General features: G+C 47.6%; 1 protein-coding gene across 4 annotated transcripts in view; it reads right to left on the bottom strand.

Annotated features, from left to right (window-relative positions):
* Positions 1 to 741: 741 nt before the first annotated feature.
* SLC2A5 (solute carrier family 2 (facilitated glucose/fructose transporter), member 5) overlaps positions 742 to 23,851 on the bottom strand; it is a 47,015-nt gene continuing 23,905 nt past the window's right edge. For 2 of the 4 annotated variants that reach the window (XM_060395939.1, XM_060395940.1), the window contains exons 2-11: positions 19,425 to 19,523; positions 18,633 to 18,793; positions 11,522 to 11,646; positions 7,041 to 7,193; positions 3,846 to 3,971; positions 3,542 to 3,729; positions 3,315 to 3,425; positions 2,569 to 2,670; positions 1,599 to 1,726; positions 742 to 1,507 (exon numbers count right to left, since the gene is read on the bottom strand). In XM_060395939.1, coding sequence (XP_060251922.1) covers positions 1,468 to 1,507; positions 1,599 to 1,726; positions 2,569 to 2,670; positions 3,315 to 3,425; positions 3,542 to 3,729; positions 3,846 to 3,971; positions 7,041 to 7,193; positions 11,522 to 11,646; positions 18,633 to 18,793; positions 19,425 to 19,523 — 1,233 coding nt within the window. In that variant the 3' untranslated portion in view covers positions 742 to 1,467. 4 annotated transcript variants of the gene reach the window in all.

Raw genomic sequence — 23,851 nt, 5'->3', positions numbered from 1 at the left:
CAGCCTTGTTGCTCCTCAGTGTTGAGAGCCGCTATCTACAGTTGTTTTCTCTGCCCCCTCACACTGTAGGTCCCTGCAGCAGAAGGTAAGGATGGTTCAATCACAGCATTGTGCTTTTTAATTCATTTGGGCCCTCACTACTTTTGTAAGTCATGGAACACACCACCTGGGGAATCCCCATTTCACCCCCAAGAAAGTTGCTCCCAACTCCACCTCTGTCCCACCCTGCCCCTGGTCTCTACCTCCCAACTCCCAGGAGATTTCACATCCTGCCAGAGGCCTTTCAGTAGGTGGTCCCTACACTTTCCTTTCCCATGCCTTGGTTTCATCCACCATTTTGTATATGCCCTCTTCACACACGCACACCTCTAAGAAAAGCCTCCAGCTCTGCCATGCGTTTGGGGGCACTCCCTCCTTCTCCCTACTCTCTTCTCATCTCATCTTCAGGACCCCTCAGTGCTCACTACGCACCTGAAGACATGCAGAGTTTTCCTCAATCTTAAATTTAAAAAATCACAACGTTGTAACCACCTCATCTCTCACTTCTCCCCTTCTTTCAGCAAGTATTGTTCGAGGGCCTCTTCCATACCAGGCTCTTCAAGGCAGTGGGGATTCCAGGATAAACAAAACTGGTCAAACCCCTGCCCTCAAGGGGCTGAAACTTCAGTGCAACCAAGCTCCGTGGAGGAGCAGGGAATGCCCCCACCTTCTACCTGCTCACAGAAACACAGAACATCTTGGTGAAAAGTGATTATATTTGTTTTATTGAGTATACAGAGGCAATGCCATGGTCCTGTAATAATATAATTTGGGATCAGTAATCTCTGACTTGGTTAAATTCTCCATGGGGATCTGCTTCCCAGATTCCTAGACATTATTTGTGACATCACACTTTACAAGACTAGTGTTTCTGGAAATGGATCTGATGAGAGGAGGGATTCCACTCTGAACACATGCCTGTGGCTCCTGGAAGACAATGGGATTGGAGGAGAGATAGCTTCTTTAACCACATTTGATTCCTTCTGTCTTGACATCATGGAAATGATTTTTGTGATAGGAGCTGGTCTTACCAGGAGCCACACAATGGCTGAACCAGCATGGTTGAGGGACAGCTGCCCACCATGCGTCAGGGTTGGTGGTAGATCAATCTGGAAAGAGACAGCCTGGCTTTAAGAACTGCACAGAAGCCCTTTGGACAGTCCCAGCAGTGCCTGCATTCCATGCTGAACTTGTCCTTATTCTGGATTCATAGAGTAGGAGAGAAGGTCTACACAGATCCTATTGATGGGCTCCTCCTCTCAAGTTACTGCCTTGCAGTTGAGGGTGGAAACTCCTTTAGCTCCTCCTTTTCTGGGTGCACCCCTGGCACTTTGTTCATCTTGATGAAGATCTGATTGATTTCTATGAAGGTCTTGGACTTGGTTTCCGGGATGATCAGGAAGATGTAGACGGTGGTGAGAAAACATATCACAGCAAAAATGACGAAACTGTAAGCTCCAAGGCCCACCTGTGGGAGGGGAGAGGGTCCACATGTTTGAAAAGGTTATCAATTTACTGCTTGAGTATCTTGTGCCTCTGGGGCCCTGGGTCACACTTACTTGGATGAATGGGAAGACCAAGCCCACAGTGAAGTTGGAGAGCCAGTGAACAGTACCCGCCACCATGTAGGCAGCTGGCCGGGAGGACTGCAGGAAGATCTCAGTGACGAGCAGTGCGGGGATGGGACCTGAGGAGGAACAGGGATAGCTGACTTCTCTGTTGGCCAAGCAAGCCCACCACGGGTCCTGGAGCCCTACCCATGTAAGGTTCCAGAGGCCTCTGGCTCAAGGCAGAGCAAGTGTGTCTCCAGGACTCCTGATCTTGCGGAGAGGCAGTGTGAGAAGGCATCTACCAAGACTCGGGCACAATAGGTGACATCCTGTGATGTCCCCAAAAGGGGTCCATGACCATCCATAAAGATCTCTGCCCACCACATACATGGGCACTGTGTTCCAGCCTACACAGGCTGCTCTACTGTCCTCCCTCTTGTCATGCTCTGCCCAAACCCCTCAGCTGCAAGATGGTAGCACAGAAGCCATTCAGGGCCGAATCTAGCCCTCCCTGGAGCCTCTCTAAGGAGCTCAGACCAGAAGTTTCTAAGCTGGTGGTACAGAAGAGAGGCAGTGAAACCATTGAATCAGCTCTGGGGTACATACTGGGCCCAAGGGCATGCCCTATGACGTAGGAGATGACACAGGCGATGCTGACATAGGGCATCCAGGATATCACGTCCTGTGGAAAGGAAAAAGAGCTGAATCACACCCAAAGCAGAGACAACCTGGGTTGGGACCATCAGGACTCTTGTCTCCCAGAGGGCCAGTCGCTCTGCCTGAGTTGGGAAGGAGGGCCCCCTGGCACCTTCTTCAACAGGCAGCGCCACCTGCATGCCTCTGGAATATCCACTGTAAATGAACAGTGGGTCGCTGGGGCAGGTGGAGGGCTGACCCCAAGCAGCTGACTCATCGTGATGATAAGCATGCACAGAAGGGCCCAGGTGGATGGCTGCACCCCAGGCCCCGCCTTCCTCACCTGCATAGCCAAGGCACCCGTCAGCACGCAGCAGGCAGTGAAACAGACAGAGAAGCCCAGGAGGAGTAGGAATCTCCTCCCCATAAGTTCCACCACGAAAATCTGGAGGGAAAGGGTGAGGAAAAGTGGGAGGCTCAGCAGGCTGTGGGGCCACCCCAAGCCCCGCCACTTCCCTGCCCCGACGGGCCTTTCTGGGCAGCCCCACTTCCATGTTCCACACAACACCTTTCTAAAGGGGCAGCTACACTCCAGTATTCTTGCCTGGAGAATCCCACGGACAGAGGAGCCTGGTGGGCTACAGTCCATGGGGTCGCAAAGAGCCAGACATGACTGAGTGAGTGAGCACGGCACAATGAGAGCTGGGTGGGCTGTGCACCCACCTTCTCGTGTGTGTGTGTGTGTGTGTGTGTGTGTGTGTGTCCTTGAATGGCCAGTCCAGGGGCCCTGTTTATCACACGGCGGCCCTGGCACAGGTAGTGACCCCCAATGTATAAGACTGGAGAAGAGCCACCTCTCACAGGGTAGCTTCCAGCATAGTGGGTGGGGTCTCCATCTTTGGGAGTCATAGGCTGCCCATCAGGAGAGACAGGCTGTCATCTGAGGACAGCCCAGAAGTTAGAGATGAAGGGACCAAGGGGCACATTGCCACCCAGATCTCGGCTCCTTCCTGGGCTGAGACCACCTGCCCCCTCAAGGTGCCCTCCATCCCTGGTGGCAGACGGGGACTTGGCTTCTGGGATACTCACGGCGCAGACGGTTATCAGCACGTTGACAGCACCAGTGCCTGCCGTCACATACTGGACATCGTCCTCTTTCACCCCGGCGCTCAGGTAAATCTGGTCTGCGTAGTAGTAGATCTAGAAGGAAACCGAGGTGAGGACTGCCAGGCCACCACCTGGACCTCTCAGGGTGTCCCCCGCACCTGCCATTGTCCAGGCCGAGCTCCACCCCCACCCCAACACCTGCTCCCTACCGCATTCACTCCGGAGAGCTGCTGGCCCGCCATCAGGACGATGATGGAGATGACTTGCCACCGCAGGGACCTCATCTTGAACAGCTTCAGCACGGAGATGAAGCCTGCAGCCTTCTCAGCCCTGTCCTCCTCCAGGATCTCCTCTATCTCCGCGTCCACATCGTGCCAGCCACGCAGCCTCCTCAGAGCTGGGGGGAGCGAGCAGAGGGCGAGTCATGGCCTGGACCACGGTGCCCACCCCCATCCCTCCTGAAAAGATGCTGGAACCTCAGTCCCTTGTCCTCGACTCAAGGGAAAGCCTCACCGCGTTTGGCAGCTTCTTCATCTTTCTTCTGAATCAGCAGGTACCTGGGGCTCTCAGGGAAGAAGGGCAGGAAGAGGAGCTGCAGCACGGCGGGGATCCCAGTCAATCCGAGGAGGATGGGCCAGCCTGCAAGGAAACCAGTGTGACCAGAGAGCTGATCCCAGCGCCCCAGACCCGGCCTCGCTCCAGCTTGCCTCTGCCTCCAGCCAGGTGGAGCCCTGTTGGCTGCTCTGGCCTTTTATCCTGATTGGTTATCTTTGGGTCTGGAACACAGGGGATGGGGACAAGATCTTGTCTTTTTCATTCCTGGGTCTGCCAACCCCTAGGATGGTACCTAATGAAGAGTGGCCACTCTAAACAGTTAGAGAATGGATAATGATGAATAACTACTGCCCACCTACCCTGGGGTTGCAATGAGTCAGACACGACCTGAGCAAACGAGCACAGAGCACACCTACCAGCTGAACAAAGTGAAAAATTCAGATGATACCAAGTGCTGGTGAGAATGTGGGCAGGTGGGAAGTCTCCACATGCTGTGTGGACATGTGGCATCTTTAGGAGATGGTCTAGCAGGAGCTAGTGATGCTGGACACCACACAGGCTCTAACCGAGCAGTCGTGCTCAGCAGTGTGCCTGGGCCACCAGGATACCAGAAGGAAAATGGGCCAAGCAGCACTGATTAAGAAGGGAAACTCAGAAACAAGGCAAACCATCATCCATAAATGATGGTTCACTCATCAGGTGGAATTTTATACTGTGCTGAAAATGAAGCAAGTCAGGACAGGAGCCTGTCACACTAATGTGGTGTTTGGTGCAGCGTGGTTCCACACCATGTGGTCCCACTGTATTAAATCCAGCGACAGACATTAGCTCTATCTTCTAAAAAAGTGGTGACACTACAGGGAAGAACAGGGGCAGAATGATAAGTGTGGGCACAATGATAAGTGTGGGCACAATGATAAGTGTGGGCACAATGATAAGTGTGGGCACAATGATAAGTGTGGGCACAACGGCTCCCTTTGGGGGTGAGAAGGCCGTGATTGAGGGGCACACAGGGAGCCAGTCAGTTCTAGTTCTGAATCCACATATGAACCATCGTTTATGGATGACGGTTTACCTTGTTTCTGGGTTTCCCTTGGACATCTGTGTGCCAGGCACTTTTCTGAGGGCTTTTCACCTGTAGCCCACCTCCTGTCACAGCAATGTCAGGAGGCAGGTACCAGAGTCAACCCCATTTTACACCTGCAAACACTGAGGCATGGAGGGTGCAGCTCCCTCACCCTGAGATCAGTTATTTTGGAGAAGATCTGAGATAGGAACTCAGGCACGTTGAAACCTGAATCACCACCCTCCCAAGCTCCTCCCACCTCTTGGCTCCAAATCCAGGGCCTAGCTGATCTGAGTTCCGCTTCCATCACCCTTGCATAGATTACAGCAAGCGTGGAACTGCCTGCCATTCGGGCTGCTGTCTGCCCTCTGGGGCCCCTCCCACCCACTACGTGAAATTCTTCTCACCAGGTCTCAGTGTCCCTGCCACATCCAGACACCTGGTTCTGATCTTGACCTACTCTGGACTTCTTTGCAGCCTTTGTGCTATGGCTGCTCACCTCCTATGCCCCTCGCTTCCATAAACTCTGACACTCTTCTCTTCTGGCCTTCCTGCCTTTCTTCCTTCTTCAGTGAGCACCTATTATGTGCCATGAATTGTGCTGGAGATTCTAAGATGAGTCAGGCCAAGCCTTGCCCTCCATGCTCTGCCTAGAGGAGGTTGCAATGCCTGAAGAGACACAGTGAAGGATGGAGGGACAAAGTGAGAGGTCACCAGGATATCAGCAGCTCCCTGGTCGCACAAAGAACTTCACGCTCCTGGCCTCTCTGCTCACACTGGAATGCTGGTCCTACTTCTCCCAGGGAAGAAGGGAGAAGTAGGGAAGCCCTGAAAGTGAAGTCACTCAGTCATGTCTGGCTGTTTGTGACCCCATGGACTGTAGCCTACCAGGCTCCTCAGTCCATGGAATTTTCCAGGCAAGAATACTGGAGTGGGGTGCCATTTCCTTCTCCAGGGGATCTTCCTAACCCAGGGATCGAACCCGTGTCTCCCGCATTGCAGGCAGACGCTTTACCATCTTGAGCCACCAGGGATGCTCTATTTAACCGTTTTTATTGTGAGATATAACATATATGTGGATCCAGGGAGCCCAGGCCCTCTCTGAGCCCTCTCCCTGGGTGGACCTATGGCTCTTTCCCCACATATCACAGAGTACTTGAAAGGTGCCAGGGTTTTCTGGGCCCTGCTGGCTGGTTATGTGCCATCACTGGGAGACAGGAACCTAGCTGCTTCACTCCTGGTCCCAGATCCTTACAAGGGTGATTGTAAGGTGGAAGAGAGGATAGTTAAAACTCCGACCCAGGCCTGCACTGTCTGCATTTGTGTCCTAACAACACCTTGGACATGTGATACAATCTTTCCCAGCCTCAGGGTCTACAGCTGTAAAATGGGTACAGTAACAGTACATGCTCATAGGTTGTTTGGAAGATTAAATGAATTAATATAAAAGGCTTTGTGTCTGGCCCATGACAAGTACTTTATATGTTTTGATTGGTGCTTTATTAATGGTGATTTCCCTTCAGAGTTTTGAGACCTAAGACAAAGAAAGGGGAAGTCATGCAAACACAGTGACAGTTATGAGTTACTGTGCACCTACTATGTGCCAGGCACCAGGATCGTGGGGCAAGGGGTGTGGCTCTGGAGTCCAGGTCTGGGGTGGATGCTGGCCCTGAGACTCACCACCACCTCCACGGGGGCTGGGTCTTGTGACCCTCTTTCCTGGTCTACAGTGGGATGACCACAAGTCCCTGGGCAGCTGAGTTGCCAGGAGGCCCCAGTACAGGGGTGCTGGAAGCCTTAGACATAGAGTCTGGCACCCTGGCTGCCTTCATTACCGGGCCCCGGGTCTAGCAGCCACTCAGACAGCAGCTCAGCCTGCTCCCTCGAAGCCCTCTCCTATGTGTCCCAAGAGGGGCCAGAGAACATCGTTCTGTGTGTCCCCACCAACTCGTTCAGGCCTGTTCAGCACAACCACCACCTCCGCACTGTGGGCTCAGGGCTCTGCAGTGCTGAGCCCTGCCTCATGGTTTACAGAAAAGACCAGCTCATAGGAGCGGCCTAATGGTATGGAGGCATCCCGAACTCACCTTCTTCGTTTGCCAGGAGACTCCGAAGACCAAAGATCTGGGCCACAAGGATTCCGATGGTGATAAAGAGCTGGGGCACCACCCCCAGGGCACCCCTCCAGTTCTTAGGGGCCAGCTCCCCTAAGTACATGGGGACGACATTGGAAGACAGACCTGGGAGAGGGGGTGGAAGTAAAGACACAATCTGGAAACAGTGGTCTGGCAGAGACAAGCTGTGTCTTCAAATACATTTATTTTCCTTGGCAATCACATCGTCGTCGTGCTCAGTCGCTAAGTCACGTCCGACTCTTTGCAACCCCAAGGACTGTAGCCGGCCAAGCATCTCTGTCAATGGGATTTTCAAGAATACTGGAGTGGGTTGCCATTTCCTCCTCCAGGGGACCTTCCCCACCCAGGGATCAAACCCATGTCTCCTACATTGCAGGTGGATTCTTTACCACTGTGCCACCTGGGAAGCCCTTAGCAATCATAATAGTTGGGCTGAAACTTTCTCAAAATTACAAGAGTAAGCAAACATCACCTTTTGCAATTCTTAGTCCTTTAGACATTAAGAGAAAATGGCCTGATAGAAGAAGTTCAGTGTTGTAGCTTCCAGACTGGTGTCACCTGGGGACACAGGCCAGCAGGACCTCAGGAATTCCCTCCCTACTGGTGTGGTTTCGGAGAGGAAAAGCCCAGGTGTGTTCTGGACAATCTCTCCTCTCTTGCTCCTTGTGAGGGAAAACCTGTTAACAAAAGGCCTGCCCGCCAGCTTGACTTTCTTATTTATACAATAAGCTGATGCACAGACATTGAAGTACAAGCTTTATTTTTCAATAAGGGCTGATAGTGGTAAAGAATCTCCTGTAAATGCAGGAGACCTCAGTTTGATCCCTGGGTTGGGAAGATCCCCTGGAGAAGGGAATAGCAAACCACTCCATGGGGTCGCAAAGAGTCAGACACAACTGAGCATAATACGCCATTAAGCATTACCAAAAAAAAAAAAAAAACCACTTCAATATTTATTGCGGACCAGTATTTATTGCGGCTTTCTTGGTGGTTCAATGTAAAGAATCCTGAGCCTGGTGGGCTACAGTCCATGGGGTTGCAAAAAGTTGGACCTGAGAGTGACTAATACTCAATACCAACTGTATTCTGGGATTTGTGTAAGGTCTGAACTGTTTCTGAATCCTCAGTATTTGAACTTGTCAGTTTTCCTGTCTTACTACAGTCTGATCCCCTTATGAATAGCTGGAATTTAATTTTATAGACTCCAAAGTATTTTCACATGTATTATCTCATTTAATTCTCAGAGAAGCCCGATGAGAGGTTGAGGATCTGGGAAGGTCAGATGGGTTGTTGTTCAGTCACTAAGTCATGTCTGACTCCTGCAGCACTCCAGGCTTCCTTGTCCTTCACTATCTCCCAGAGTCTACTCAAGCTCATATCCATTGAGTCGGTGATGCCATCCAACCATCTCATCCTCTGCTGCCCTCTTCTCCTCCTGCCCTCAATCTTTCCCAGCACCTGGGTCTTTTCCAAAGAATCAGCTCTTCACATCAGGAGGCCAAAGTATTGGAGCCTCAGCTTGAGCATCAGTCCTTCCAATGATTATTCAAGGTTGATTTCCTTTAGGATTGACTGGTTTGAGCTCCTTGATGGGTTGTCACTGTTCCAAACACCGTACACAGAGCCAGAGGCAAGATGATGCTCAGCAAGACGTGGGGTCTGAGAGGGAGGCTCTGACCACAGGGAGACCAAGGGAAAACGTGTGGGGTGAGGGGAGGCTGGAGCTGCTGGTGACAGGAGGGTGTCTGACAGCCCTGAGATAGGACACTGATGGCCCAGTTTTCAAGCTCTGCATTCTGCCCAAGGACATCTCTGCTCAGTATTTTAAAAAGGACATCATCTTTCATTAATTAATATCAATTCTTTCTGATTTTCAGAGCAAAGAGGGACAGTCTTTAGAGCAGCTCTTAGATGTCTTGTGGGTGGGTGGGGAGGGACTCTGCAGGCCCAGTGCCCAAAGGGCTGTGGAGGAACTGAGGCCCTAAAGTGCCCACTCATCATTCAGGCCCTAGTGACCGCATCTTGAGGCCAAGTGCTTCGCAGCTTAATTAAGAGCAACACTGGAGAGACAAACACTGGAGGCTGTGAAGAGATCGGGTTCCCCAAATGTTGGTAGAAAAGTGACTTTTAAAGTTTAAATTCCATTAGTGAAAGTGTTTTTATCAAAGACCTTGACTAACAGCAAACCAGCTAACTGAGCATCTGGGGGTCTGAGCTGCACTCACCCTGTACCCCTTGGTCAGAGTGGCCACTTACTTCATTTATAGGGGTGTCAAAGTACCACAGAGTTTGATGATACCCTTTCTGGACTTTTCAGGAAAAAACATGAAGAAATGAACGGGAAATGGATTAGGCTTCCACTAGAGTTCTCCAAGTATGACCTAAGGACACAGGGGTTCCTGACACCTGGGGTTCTGTGAGATCAAAACTATCCTCAGAACCATCCTAAGATATTAGTTGTCCTTTTCATTCTCCTTCTCTGATGAGTTTTTCAGCAATCACACACCCGCTGACATCACACCAAGAGAACACAGAAGTAGATTTGAGACTGGCTATCTTCTATTTAGCCAGACATTTAAGAGATTTGCGAAAATGTAAAGCAATACCACTAAATTTTTTTGGTCTTAGAAAATAGAATTATTTTCATAGAAACATGTAATGGGCTTATTATTGCTATTTTAAAATGAATTAATTTAAATTCTTAGTTGCAATTTCTAATGTGGTAAATATTGATCAAAATAACACATGTGAGCAAAAACTCCTTAGAACCTTCAATAATTTTATGAGTGTAGAGAGATGCTGAGGCCAAAACATTTCAGAACTGCCAATTTGAAGTCACACTCATTTAAAAGCAAAGGTTGGTTGGGAACTCCCTGGTGGTCCAGTGGCTAGGACTCTGGGCTTTCACCACCAAGGGCCAGGGTTCAATCGCTGGTTTGGGAAACTAGCTCTCATATGTCATGTAGTGGCAGCCAAAAAAAAAAAAAAGCAAAGGTTGAAATATCAAACTGTGATTTGTAGAGCCTAATTTTTTTTTTTTTGGAATCAACTCTGAATTGTTGGCTGTAAATAGTAATGTTAACAGCACTTACCCATTGCCAACGACTTCTAGGAATTGTCTGTGTTTCATAAAGCTGAGCCCGGCTGCAGGAAAAACCCACAGGAGCAGGGCTGAGTGCCTTGCGGCTCCCGCCCAGACGGCAGATAAATGTCCAGGCACTCTCAGGCATAGCCAGAATGAGGGCAGTTTGCCAGGGGACCCATTACCCCTTCTTTGAAGTGACTTCTTCTCTTTTGGGGAACCTTGTTTTCCTCTTTATTCCCCCAGGTCTGCAATCCTTTGCCACTTCCTTCAATACTAGGCTCCTCCTCATCTTCTCTATTGTCAGTAACTCCAGGGAAGGGGTTTGCTAATGCCCAGGCAATTTATCGCTTCATCCCAATCCCCGTGTTTGGAAGGAGCATGAGTCACTTGATGATGCCAGAACCTGGGGTTGGGGGGAAAGGGCAGTGAGTGAGTGCCCAGAGGGCAGCATTTCCAGGGGTACCCACCTGTTGAGAGTCCTTTGGACAGCACGGAGATCAGAAAAGGAAATCAACCCTGAATATTCATTGGAAGGACTGACACTGAAGCTCCAATACTCAAAGTATTGGCCAAACCACCTGATGTGAAGAGCCAACTCATTGGAAAAGACCATGATGCTGGGAAAGATTGAGGGCAGGAGAAGGTGGGGCATACAGGATGAGATGATTGGATGGTATCACTGACTCAACGGACATGAGTTTGAGCAAGCTCCCGGACTTGGTGATGGACAAGGAAGCCTGGAGTGCTGCAGTTCATGGGGTCGCAAAAAGTTGCACATGACTTAACAACTGAACAACCACCACCACCCTTGGGTCCCCATCCTGCAATGTATGGCTCTGAGAGTGGGCAGCTCTCTCCTTTTCACAACCCTGGCCCTTCTGCTTACAGAAGACGACAATGTGAAGGGAGGCCATGGCATGGCCAAAACCATGTGTCTTCAGTCTGAGGCATCATGGATGAGGGACCTTCCTATAACCAGGGCAGCCTGGCCTGGGCAGAATGACTCTGAAGCACTTACAGTCATCAACTCTTTTCTGATAGAGGGATTCTACATTAGATTGTTTCTCAAGTTTTTTGACCAGAACCCATAGGGCACAATATAGAAATACATGTTATGTCCAACTTGGTTCTCACATATGTGTAAAGAATTGAAACAAAGTTTCAAAAGACAGTCCTTACCTTTCCTGCATGTAACACACATCCCCATAACACAGGGGCTTATGAGTCTATCCACAGCAGAGGTGCAGGAATAGCTTGAACCTACATGCTTTGGAGACCCCAGGTAGGTTCAGGTCCCAGAGGTCTGTTCTCCCTCCCCTTGACTATCCCAAGTCACAGAATGGTTTACCTGCACATATTCCCACCAAGACCCTGGCCGCAATGATCATCTCAAATGACTTGGCGAGGTCACTGAATCCCATCAAGAGCGCAGGCACGATGGAGAAGATGTTGTTGAACAGCAAGGTTCCTTTTCTGCAGAGGACAAAATACCAATTAGTTTGGTTTTAGGTTTCACTCACTCCTTTGACAAGTGTTTGCTGGGCCTCTACTCCATTACAGCAGTTGCTGTTGTGTTACACGCTTTGTTGTTGACCTAAGACAGATACAGGTCAAGTGGATGGCCTGATTCTCAGTGGGAGGAAATGTAAATGACTCCCAGGGGGAGGACATCAGTGGCGCACACAGGGAAAGACTTAAATATTACAATACAGTAAAGGGGGAAAGGTGGAAGTACCGACATATTTCCTCTTCTTGGGCTCTAAAATCATTGCAGATGCCGACTGCAGCTGTGAAATCAGAAGACTATTGCTTCTCAGCAGGAAAGCTATGACAAACCTAGACAATGTGTTGAAAAACAGACGTTACTCTGCTGACAAAGGTCTATATAGCCAAGGCTATTCTCAGCAGTCATGTTTGGTTGTGACAGCTGGACCATAAAGAAGGCAGAACACCAAAGAATTGATGCCTTCAAACTGGTGCTGGAGAAGATTCCTTAAAGCCCCTTGGACAGCAAGGAGAGTAAACCAGTCAATCTTAAGAGAAATCAACCCCAAATACTTGTTGGAAGGACTGATGCTGAAGCTGAAGTCCAGTATCTTTGTCATCTGATGAGAATAGCTGACTCATTGGAAAAGTGGCTGATGCTGCTAAAGATTGAGGGCAGAAGGAAAAGAGGGCATCAGAGGATGAGATGGCTGGACGGCATCACTGATGCAATGAACATGAACTTGGGCAAACTCTGGGAGATGGTAAGGGACAGGGAGGCCTGGTGTGCTGCAGTCCATGGGGTCACAAAGAGTCAGACACGACCGGGTGACTGAACAACAACAACAAAGGGGTTTGAAACCATAAACTACTGAGCTTTTAGTGTAATCTTGAAATCCAAACTGGATAAGGACTTGAGAGGAAAAGTTTAGGCCAACCTCACTTATCAACACGGATGTGAAAATCCTAAGTGAATTATTAGCTGATCAAATTCAACAGTACAGATAAGAATCTTTCAGGACTTCCTTGTTGGCACAGTGGATAAGAGCCTGCCTGCTAATGCAGGGGACTTGATCCTTGGTCCAGACACACTCCAATGCTGAGGCGCAGCTAAGCCCATGTGCCACAACTACTGAGCCTGCATGCTGCAGCTACTGAAGCCCAAGTGCCTAGAGCCCATGCTCTGCAACAAGAGAAACCACCACAATGAGAAACTCTCACACCACAGTGAAGAACAGTGCCTGCTCACCGCAACTAGAGAAAGCCTAGGCAAAAACAACAAAGACAACCAATACAAGGAATATTTTCCCTGGTGGCTCAGCTGGTAAAGAATCTGCCTGCAATGCAGGAGGCCTTGGTTCAATTCCTGGGTTGGGAAGATCCCTTGGAGAAGGGAATGGCTACCCACTCCAGTATTCTGGCCTGGAGAATTCCATGGACTGTATAGTCCATGGGGTTGCAAAGAGTCAGAAACGACAGAGCGACTATCATTTTCCCTTTTCAAGGTTAAAAACACCATATTAAACATTATACTGGGGAAAATATAGGATTATCAAGTGAAGTAGTAAAAGAAGTTAACAAAATTTGATACCCATTATGATTTTTAAAACCTTGCATAAAAAATAAGGGCTGGGGTTCCCTGGTGGTTCAGATGGTAAAGAATCTGCCTGTAGTGCAGGAGACCTGGGTTTAATCCCTGGGTGGGGAAGATCCCCTGGAGAAGGCAATGGCACCCAATTCCAGTATTCTTGCCTGGAGAATTCCATGGACAGAAGAGCCTGGTGGGCTACAGTCCATGGGGTCTTAAAGAGTTGGACAGGACTGAGTGATTAACACTTTCACTTACATAAAAATGAGGGAACTTATGTGTGCTGATAAAGGGTATCCCCTAAAAGAGTGAGTGAGTGAGTGAAAGTTGCTCTCTCGTGTCCGACTCTTTTCGACCCCATGGACTTTACAGTCCATGGAATCTCCAGGCCAGAATATTGGAGTGGGTAGCCTATCTCTTCTCCAACAGATCTTCCCGACCCAGGAATCGAACCAGGGTCTCCTGCAATGCAGGCGTTTTCTTTACCAACTGAGCTATGAGGGAAGCCCATCCCTTAAAAACCTAAAAGAAAAATACAAACCCAACTTAGTGAAACTTACAAAGCATTCCCATTTAAGTCAAGATTGGACATGGACTTGGGCCCTGGAGAGCCAACAGCAAAGTGAAAGCTTCTCTTGGGCGTCCCCTTGCATCAGGCTCCCAGGAGTCCCCCAGCCACCACTCCCATTACCCCCCAGGAAGGAGCAGTACTGTTACCGGACACACAAAACGATCCACCACATCCCACACAGACAGTACAGCTTCAGACAACAGGATTAGCTAGAAATTACAAAATATGTATTAAGTGAGTTGTGTCACAGGGCATACATGTACACCTATGGCTGATTCTTGTTGAGGTTTGACAGAAAATGACAAGATTCTGTAAAGCAATTATCCTTCAATTAAACATAAATTAATTGAAAAAATAAGGGGTCAAAGCATAGTATACAAAGAACAAGAAAGTATATAAAACAAACTATCCAAAATAATAGCAAAAAAAGATAGATTTTAAAAACAAATGAATAAAAATTACAGAAATGAAAAATATAGTCATTGAAACAAAAATGCAGAAGATGAACTGCAGCAGAGGAGAGAATTAATGAATAGAAAGGCAAATCTGGGGAATTACATAGAAAGCAAGAGAGAGAGAGAGAGGAAGAGGAGGAAGAGGAGGGAAGTATGACAGATTAAGGTAGGGAGGATTATAATATCGTTAGGCTTCCCTGGTGGCTCAAACAGTAAAGAATTCACCTGCCATGCAGGAGACCTAGGTTCGATCCATGGTTCGGGAAGATACCCTGCAGAAGGGAATGGCTATCCACTCCGGTCTTCTTGCCTGGAGATTTCCACAGACAGAGGAGTCTGGCAGGCTACAGTCCATGGGGTCACAAAGAGTTGGACATGACTGAGCAACTAACACTTTCACTTTCACAATATCATTAGTCATAGTAGCCAGAGAGTGGAAGCAACCCAGACATCCACCAATGAATGAAAGAATAAACTAAATGTGGTATGTTCATACAACAGAGTATTATTCAGCCTTAAAATGAAAGAAATCCCAACATGTGCTACAGTAATATTGTACTCTGAGGGCATTAGGCTAAAGTGAGATGACCCAATCACACAAGGACAAGTCTTACATGATTCCATTCATATGAGGTCCCTAGAGTAGTCAAATGCACAAAGATAGAAAGTCCATTGGTGCCTTAGGGGAAGAGGAGAAAGGGGAGTTATTATTTAATGGGTACATGGTGTCCATTTTTGCAAGATGAGAAGTTATAGCGATGGATGGTAGTCATGGTTACACAACGATGTGAATGCACTTAATGCTGATAACCTACACAATTAAAATTTGATTAAAATGTTATACATGCATTTTACCACTTTTTTTCCCCTGCAGGATCTTAGTTTCCTGACCAATGATCAAGCCCAGACCCCAGCAGTGAAAACGCCCAGTGCTAACCACTGAACCACTGAGAATTCCCACCATAACTTTTTAAAAATAATTTTCTAAAGAAGTCAAAAAGGCAACAACAACAACAAAGACACTGAGGAGTTTCCTGAAGAAAGAATATAGAAAATGGAGGAGAAAAAATATTCACAGAAATGATGGCTGAAAACTTTCCAGAGCAGAAGACATGAAACCTCAGACAAGCAACTAGAGTAACTTCTGAGATAAATAAATTAGCCATCAATTGCTTGTGAAAGAGAAGATTCAATAGTGTAAGGATGACAGTTTTTCTCCAATTAAATGATAAATCAAAAGTAATTCCAAGTAGAATCCTTTTTCAGGGATTTCGATCAACTGATGTTAAAATTAACACAGAATAGTAAAGGAATATGAATAACATATTTTTGAAAGCAATTGATTTTTTAACATGAAAAAAACAAAACGGGCTTTCCCTCACCACTCACCCAGTAAATACAAAACAAAATTCCAGATCTATATGGGAAAGACAAAGTTGTAAAATTATTTTTTAAATTATTGAAGACTATCCGTATGACATCTGGTGTGTGCATGTGTGCTAAGTTGCTTCAGTGTGTCCAACTCTTTCCAACTCTATGGACAGTAGCCCACCAGGCTCCTCAGTCCATGGGTATTGCCATGCCCTCCTAGATATCTAGTAGGAAAGATTATTTAAGACACAAAAAGCAAAAGTTATGAATAACTTAAATGTAACCACTTGAACATTTAAAGATTTTGAATTTTTACTATATGGGGACTTCCCTGGTGGTCCAGTGGCTAAGGCTCCAAGCTAGCAATGAAGGGGCCCAGGTTCGATCCCTGGTCAGGGAACTAGATCCCATATGCTGCAACTAAAGATCCTGCATGCCACAACGGAGACCGAAGATCCCCCAAGCTGCAACTAAGACCCAGAACAGGCAAACAAATAAGTTAATTCATTAAACACATAACAAAAGTAAGCTTAAAAAATACTATATGCACAATTAAAAATAGAGCAACAGATTGAGAAGATATCTGTGCCTGAAATAACAGAGTCCAGTGTGGGCATTACTTACACATGCTTAGAGGTGCAATTTCCTTCCAGCTGTGTAATTCTGGGTAAGTTACAGCACCCCTCTTTGCCTGTTTTTTCCAAGTGTGAAAAGAGGAAGGGGCTTTTGTAAGAATCGGTGGATTTAATATCTCCTAAGCCAAAGAACTGATACTCTTGAGAGTATTTGGAGAAGACTCTTTGAGAGTCCCTTGGACTGCAAGGAGATCAAACCAGTCAATCCTAAAGGAAATCAGTCCTGAATATTCATTGGAAGGACTAACGCTGAAGCTGAAGCTCCAATACTTTGACCAACTGATGTGAAGTGCTGACTCATTGGAAAAGATCCTGTTGCTGGGAAGGCAGGAGAAGGGGCAGACAGAGGATGAGATGGTTGGATGGCATCACCGACTCTATGGACTTGAGTTTGGGTAAAGTCTTGGAGTTGGTTATGGACAGGGAAGCCTGGCATGCAGCAGCCCATGGGATTGCAGAGTTGGATATGACTGAGCGACTGAACTGAAGTGAATTGAATATCCCCTAAAAGCACTTAGGATAGAGCCTTGCACAGACGAACAAATCAATAAATTGTTAGCTTGCTACTGATATTTAAGGAATGCTGACAAATCTTTAAGAAAACCACAAACAACTGAACAGTATTTATCACCTCTTCAGTTGGACTTGTAACTGTCAGCTCCATCTGCACACCAGACCGCTAGTCCTTCACTCAGGAGAAGCACCCTGCAGACCTGTGACCTGATTGATGTCCTGCCCCCTGGTGGTCCACAAGGAGAACTGTGCATCCAACACCAGACTGAGAAAGACTTCAGATCTTAGATCCCAATTCACAGCTTGTATGAGTCTATTCTCAGATTCTACTATTCCTGTGCATGTTTTTAATATATATATTTATATATAACTTGACTTATTTGTTTATTTTTGGCTGTGCTGAGTCTTCCTTGCTGCGAGCATTTTTCTCTAGTTGCAGTGAGGGGACTACTCTCTAGTTGTGGCTTCTCATTGCAGAGGCTCCTTTTGTTGGGGAGCACAGGCTCTAGGGCGCGCGGGTTCAGTAGTTGTGGCTCCCAAGCTATAGGGCACAGGCTCAATAGTTGTGTCACATGGGCTTAGCTGTTCCTCAGCCTATGGGATCTTCTCAGATCAGGGATTGAACCTGTGTCTCCTGAGTTGGCAGGCAGATTCTTTACCTCTGAGCCACCGGGGAAGTCCTTCGATTCTTTTTGAAAAAGGCTGGGGAAGGAATCAAGTTGTAAAGTTGGGCCTTGACTCTTGAGCTCACTAGATCTGTGGCTGAGAATGGAGCCCTGACCTCAACCTGCCTCTGTGTGCCCATCCTCAGAGGGAGGAGGTTGGAGGGGAGGAACTCTTAAAAATATTATTCATAACAAGGCTGCTATCTCATGCCTGTGGATTTTTACCCAGGGAGTGGGGGGATCAAATACAGAATCTCTCATGTGTCTAGAGTTAGAGGCAAGATTTAAGCTCTGCTCTTAGCATTCATGACCCTCACAATGAGGGTCACCCTGGGACCACATGGTTTCACCCGGAAGGGCTCAACATTGATCTCAGCCATTGCAGAGTTTTGCAGGAATTTAACTTGGGCTACATTTTGCATATTACTGGACCCCCATGTAAAAGAACAGAGCAGGTTAGCTTATGTTCACTTAGGAGGCCGAGTTTAGGAGCATTAGGCCCCATGTCTTGGCCATGCTGTCCTACACTTGGACTCTTCCAAAGGCCAGAAAGAAGTTGTGGTAAGATTTCAAGACAAGAGAAGGCAAGAGAGGGAGTGAGTCCTGATCTCTGAAGCACTCTCTGTTTTGTCCAAGCCCATCCCAGAGCCCAGAGAACCGTCACCCTCACCCACCTTCACCCTTGAGACCTTTATCGCCTAAGTCCCCAGACACTTGGTCAAGGTCTTCTTCTTAACTCCATTAAGAAACAAAAATCATCACAGTGGTCATTACTTAATTTTACAATAATGATTTCTGCTTTAAGCTTAGCTTAAAAATTTTTTTTCCTTTTTTGAAACTTTTTCTTTTATATTGGAGTATAGCCGATCAACAATGTTGTGACAGTTTCAGGTGGACAGCAAAGAGACTGAGCCGTACATATCCATGTGTCCATTCTCTCCCAAACTCCCCTCCTATCCAGGCTGCCATGCTATGTGGCAGAGCAAAGCTCGCTGTGCCCAACAGTGTGCCCAGTTTAAATACCGCAGTGTGTACATATCCATCCCAGACTCCCTAACTATCCCTTGCCTGGATCCTTCCCCCATGGGAGCCATAAGTTTATTAGTCTGTGAGACTTTTTTTTTTTGGCCTGGGTTTTAAACTCTGATGGAGTCTGTGAGTCTCACTGCCTCTTACCTGCCTAGGTTATTCACCAAGCGGCCGACCATGAGAGAGCCGAGGAAGCCTCCGAAGGGAAACATGGACACAGTAACCGACCACAGCAAGGTCAAGTAGAACTCGTTCATGTATTCACCGACTCTGTCATAGTAGGTATAGTTGTAGAAGTCTTTCATGAACTGGAGAGCAGAGCAAAGCAGAACACCAGAATCATTCGAGCTGGTTTGCAGAAAGAACAATGGAAGCTGTCGGGCCACCCGATGGGATGAGCTGGGCATGCGGACATCAACACGATGAAGTGGAGGAGAGGGAGTGAGGATTAAAAGCAATTAGCAGGGGGCACCCACGGGCCGGGGGCAGGAGGCTGCGAGGCCTCTGATAGGCAAAGCACTCAGGATGTTTCTAACCCCAGAAAGGAATGACTCCAGCGTTCCAATCACAGAATCAATGTCGGATGATCCCTTCCCCATCCAGCCCCTGCTGTGGATTGCCTGTCTGCAGAAGATCAGAGCCCTCTCAAACCTCCCCCGACCCACCCCTGAGGCCGGCCTGCCTTGTGTCCAGCCAGGCCTAGCTCTCCACAAGAATCTGAGGCTCGGGGACCTGGTGCAGCCCCACGGCCCCCTGCCTGCAGGTTCCTTGAGTCTGTGCTGCTGTCTCCTGGGTGTGACCCCTCCCTTCACTCGAGGCCCCACCGTGTGCCCTCAGCATGTGTGCAGCCCTACCCAAGCAGCCACCCAGACACCAGCTGCTCCAAACCCGCCTCTCTGCTCCCTGGGGGGCTGCACCTTGCCCACCACAGCGACCTACCTCAGAAGGAGAGTTAATAGTAGCTACGTTGTACCCATACTGGAAGGACGACCCAAAGGCAGCTATCAGTGTCGCCAGAACAATCACGGGTGTCAGCCTCTGCGGGAGACAAGATCACAGCTTCAGGTCAGGAAGCAGCCCGGGCTTCCAGGGAACTCAGGACTTACTCAGAGTCTTGTAGAAAGATGGACGTAATGGGACTTGAAGACCCATGGTCTTTCAACCACTCCATGTCTGGAACCCTACCCTCCACTCACCTGGGTAGAGCAGGTTTCCTTAACAGTAGTGCTTAGGCTTGGACAATCCTGTGTTGTCCTGGGTTGTCCTATGTGCACGGTAGGGACAGCCCTCCCCCATCTGTGACAACCTAAATGTCTCCAGAGCAGGTGGGGACTCATCGCTGGTTGAGAATCACTGGGTCAGAACAAAACTGAAGGGTCACCTGTTCCAGCACTCCATCCAATGTCTGAGTTGCTTCTGTGACATTTCTGCTGTGGAGCTGCCTTGGCCTCCTGCAGCAAATGCACTCAAGTACTGCCTCCAATAGTGCTTGTGTGTTTAGTAGCTCAGGCGTGTGTTTGTGTTTAGTCGCTTGGTCGTGTCTGACTCTTTGCCATCCCAAGGACTGCAGCCTGCCAGTCTCCTCTGTCCATGAGATTCTCCAGGCAAGAATACTGAAAGGGGTTGCCATTTCCTCTTCTAGGAGATCCTCCTGACTCCGGGACTGAGCCCACATCTCTTATGTCTCCTGCACTGGCAGGTGGTTTCTTTACCACTACGCCACCTGGGCTTCCCTGATGGCTCAGGGAGTTAAGAATTCACTTAACTCAGGAGATGCAAGAGATGTGGGTTTGATCCTTGGCTCAGGAAGATCCCCTGGAGGAGGAAATGACAACCCGCTCCAGTATTCTTGTCTGAAAAATCCCAAGGACAGAGGAGCCTGGTGGGCTGTAGTCTAAAGGGTTGCCTCCGACACAAACTCCCTTAAAAATCAGAGAGAAAAAAATGTGACAATTTTTAATTATTTAGGGTCACTGATTCATTTCCTTTAACCTTTAGACTTTGCTATAAGAAGCAGAAAGCACAGTGAAAAAATTTAAATATAGATTTCGGGGGACTCTTTAAACACACACATTCCGTGATATCCCCTTTAACCCTTGGGAAACTGAACATGCATTAAGTGGAAGGACCTTTGCTGTTAGAATCTATGGATCTCGGTTTGAATTTGCTCACTGCTACTTTCTGGCTTAATTTCTTTGATCTTCAATTTCCTCATCTTTAGCATTAGGATAATGACAACCCTTGGAGTTATTGCGAGGATTAATTTTATGGAAGCGTCTAGTCCTGAAGGTGAATCCACTGACTGGGGGTGAGTCTGGGCGTGGCTCTCAGAACCCACTGTTGATGCACTTCATCCTGCGTTCCTACTGAGGTCCCTGGCACATGGGACTCAGTACCTCCTGTGCTGAGCTGAGGTCCTCACATCTCCTTGAACAACATCCCTGCTGATCTAAGGAGGACCTCTTGAGAGAGCAAGTAGGAACAGGACAGGCTGAGAAAAAGTGGTCACCCAGGCCTTGCCTAGTGCCCAGAAGGTGGACATGCAAGCTAGTGACACCCCTCCCCCACCCCACAGAGCAAGGGTGGGACCCGCAAGGGCCCTGGTTAAGAGCCGAACCCTCCCTCCATCAAATGAATTAACAAACACTGTGTTCACAGGAAGTTTCTGCTGATGATGAGGAGAGCCACCGACAAGGAGCAGCGGGCTCAGGCCCCGCCAGTCCCTGGGGCCAGTAGAGCCAGTGGGTGATGGAAGTTGGGGAGCAGGCAATGGGGCCTAGGAGGGAAGAAGGGTTCCAGGGCAGTTGCTACATGGTGTTTTCTAAAGACAGGGGTATACCGGTAGGCACACCCACCACCACCCCCAAAAGCCCACTCAGTAGGTAGCATAGGGCCAACTGAGCTCATCTCCCGAAGTGCTCTGGGTAATCATTCACTCATTCATTTGACAGATTGAGCACCTGCTGTGAGTCAGGCATGGTTCTGGTCCTATGTACTAGAGAATTAGTAGAGAACAAAGCAAAGATCCCTCCCCTGTAGCTGAAGAAGGGATAGGCTACCCACTCCAGTATTCTTGAGCTTCCCTGGTAAAGAATGGTAAAGAATCCGCCTGCAATGTGGGGAGACCTGGGTTCGATCCCTGGGTTGGGAAGATCCCCTGGAGAAAGGAAAGGCTACCCACTCCAGTATTCTGGCCTGGAGAATTCCACACACTGTATAGTCCATGGGGACACAACTGAGCGAATTTCACTTCACTTCATAGCTGTCCTATTGCTTGACTTGATGGAAGGGAGGAAGAAAGGAAGAAAAAATGTTGATTAAAATGTCTCTTCTTCTAATTTTCTTCTCAGTGAGTGAAAAACTATAAATGCACTCAGTTTCATTCATTCTGCAGGGGCAACTCTGACATTCTGCTTTGATGAGTCCTAAGATTTAAAGTCCTTAGCAAAGCTCAGCCAGGGAGCTGAGTGATGCCTTGAGTTCATACCCTAACTTGGGAGGATCTTGCCAGGCACATGACTAGACAGCTCCCTGCCTGCTTTTACAGGATCCTAGCAAAACTCATCAGAAGGATCTCAGGCTGTCAATTCTCTAAGCCTGCAGCACATGATTCAATTTCTAGTCCCTGGCTTGAGTTCATACCCTAAATTGGGAGGATCTTGCCAGGCACATGACTAGACAGCTCCCTGACTGCTTTTACAAGATCTTAGTAAAACTCATCAGAAGGATCTCAGGCTGTCAATTCTCTAAGCCTGGTGCACATGATTCAACTTCTAGTCCCTGGCTTCTTCCTTGAATTCAGGCCACAGTCACATTCTAGGGACCCTTGTGAATCAGAGCTCACCCTTTGGGGAAAAAGCAAGGACATTCTGGTAAGTCCTCACTGACTTTGCTGGTCCAAATTCCTTCCTTTGGATGAAACAGAATTATTCTTAAGGCAGGAAAAGAAAAATTTAAGGTAAAATTTTCTTCGTTGCTTGGGTCACTATCTCCTCCCCTTTACGGTGGATTGTGCATCTGTGTTACACATTAACTAGTTCCCCTAGAAAACACAGGAATGCCTACTCCTAAATAGATAAATTTTAAAAAAAAGAAAAAAAGCAATTTCCTCCTGGCCCCAGCAAGATAAAACCTTAGGCGATAACATTCCTTCTTCAATCCTATAAGATGTCACAATAGCTCTCTACTTGCCTTGCTAGGCTATGTAAACCATCAATATGTGACTTTGATGTATATAACTCTCTGTCTCAGAAATTACATAATTGTGCTTTGACTTCTAACAGGAGGAAAAGTCCCCAGAGTTCTCTGAAAGGCTGTTTGTTTCCCAGGTTATAATCCTCAAGCTGGTGTGAATAAAAATTTCCATGTCTTTCTTAGATTGACTGTTGATTAATTTTTCATGGACAATGCATTAAACAAATATTTATCAACAGCCAACTATGAGCCAGGCACCACCCTACAGAATGCTGAGCAAAATGCCTGCCCCCAAGAGGACTGTGGTCCAATGGGGAGACATTTTTTTTTAAGTACTTAATAATTAAACTAGAACTGTAGCAAGGTTTATGTAGAAAATCCATGGAAGTGGTTAAAAAGGGACGTCAGGAAAGTGATTGAGAGAGGGTGGGGCTTTGGGTAGGGGAGTGACTGAGGCAGGGGCAAGAGGTGCCAGCTTTGAGGATTATTTTAGGAAGCAAAATCAAAGGATTTGGTACTCTGTGAGAAAAATGAAAATCAAACCCACAATGTGATACTGCTGCTCACTCATTAGGATGATTAAAGCCAACAAAACAGATAATACATGTTGACAAGGACGTTGAGAACATTAGAACCCTCTCACATTGCTGGGGGAATGTAAAATGGTGCAGCCACTTTGGAAAACAGTCCAACAGTTCTTCAAACAGTTAAATGTAGAGTTAAGTATATGGCCCAGCAAATCCACTCCTAGGTTTATACCCAAGAGAATGAAAACATATGTTCCCACAAACTTGATCACAAATGGTCATAGCAGCATTTTTACCATACTCAAAAAGTAGAAACAACCCAAATGTTCATGAACTGATGAACTGATAAGCAAAACGTGAAACTGAATTGAATGACTATTCAATGAAGTATTACATGTCCTTGAAAAGGAATGAAGCACTGTTACTGCCTACAAAGTGAACAGACCTATAAAATGGGCTACGTGAAAGAAGCCAGTCACAGATCACCTGGTTCAATCCGTGTGAAATGTCCAGAATAGACAGACCCACGGAGACAGAGATCAATCAGTGACTGCCCAGGGTTGAGGAGAAGAGGAGGAGATGGGGGAAATGCAGAGTGACTGTCAATAGGTACGGAGTTTCTTTTGAAGGTGATGAAAATCATGT

The sequence above is a fragment of the Ovis aries genome, chromosome 12 (genome assembly GCF_016772045.2).
Source record: "Ovis aries strain OAR_USU_Benz2616 breed Rambouillet chromosome 12, ARS-UI_Ramb_v3.0, whole genome shotgun sequence".
NCBI lineage: Eukaryota > Metazoa > Chordata > Mammalia > Artiodactyla > Bovidae > Ovis > Ovis aries.
The sequence above is the reverse complement of the archived record's forward strand: the minus strand, read 5'-3'. Positions and strand labels throughout refer to the sequence as shown.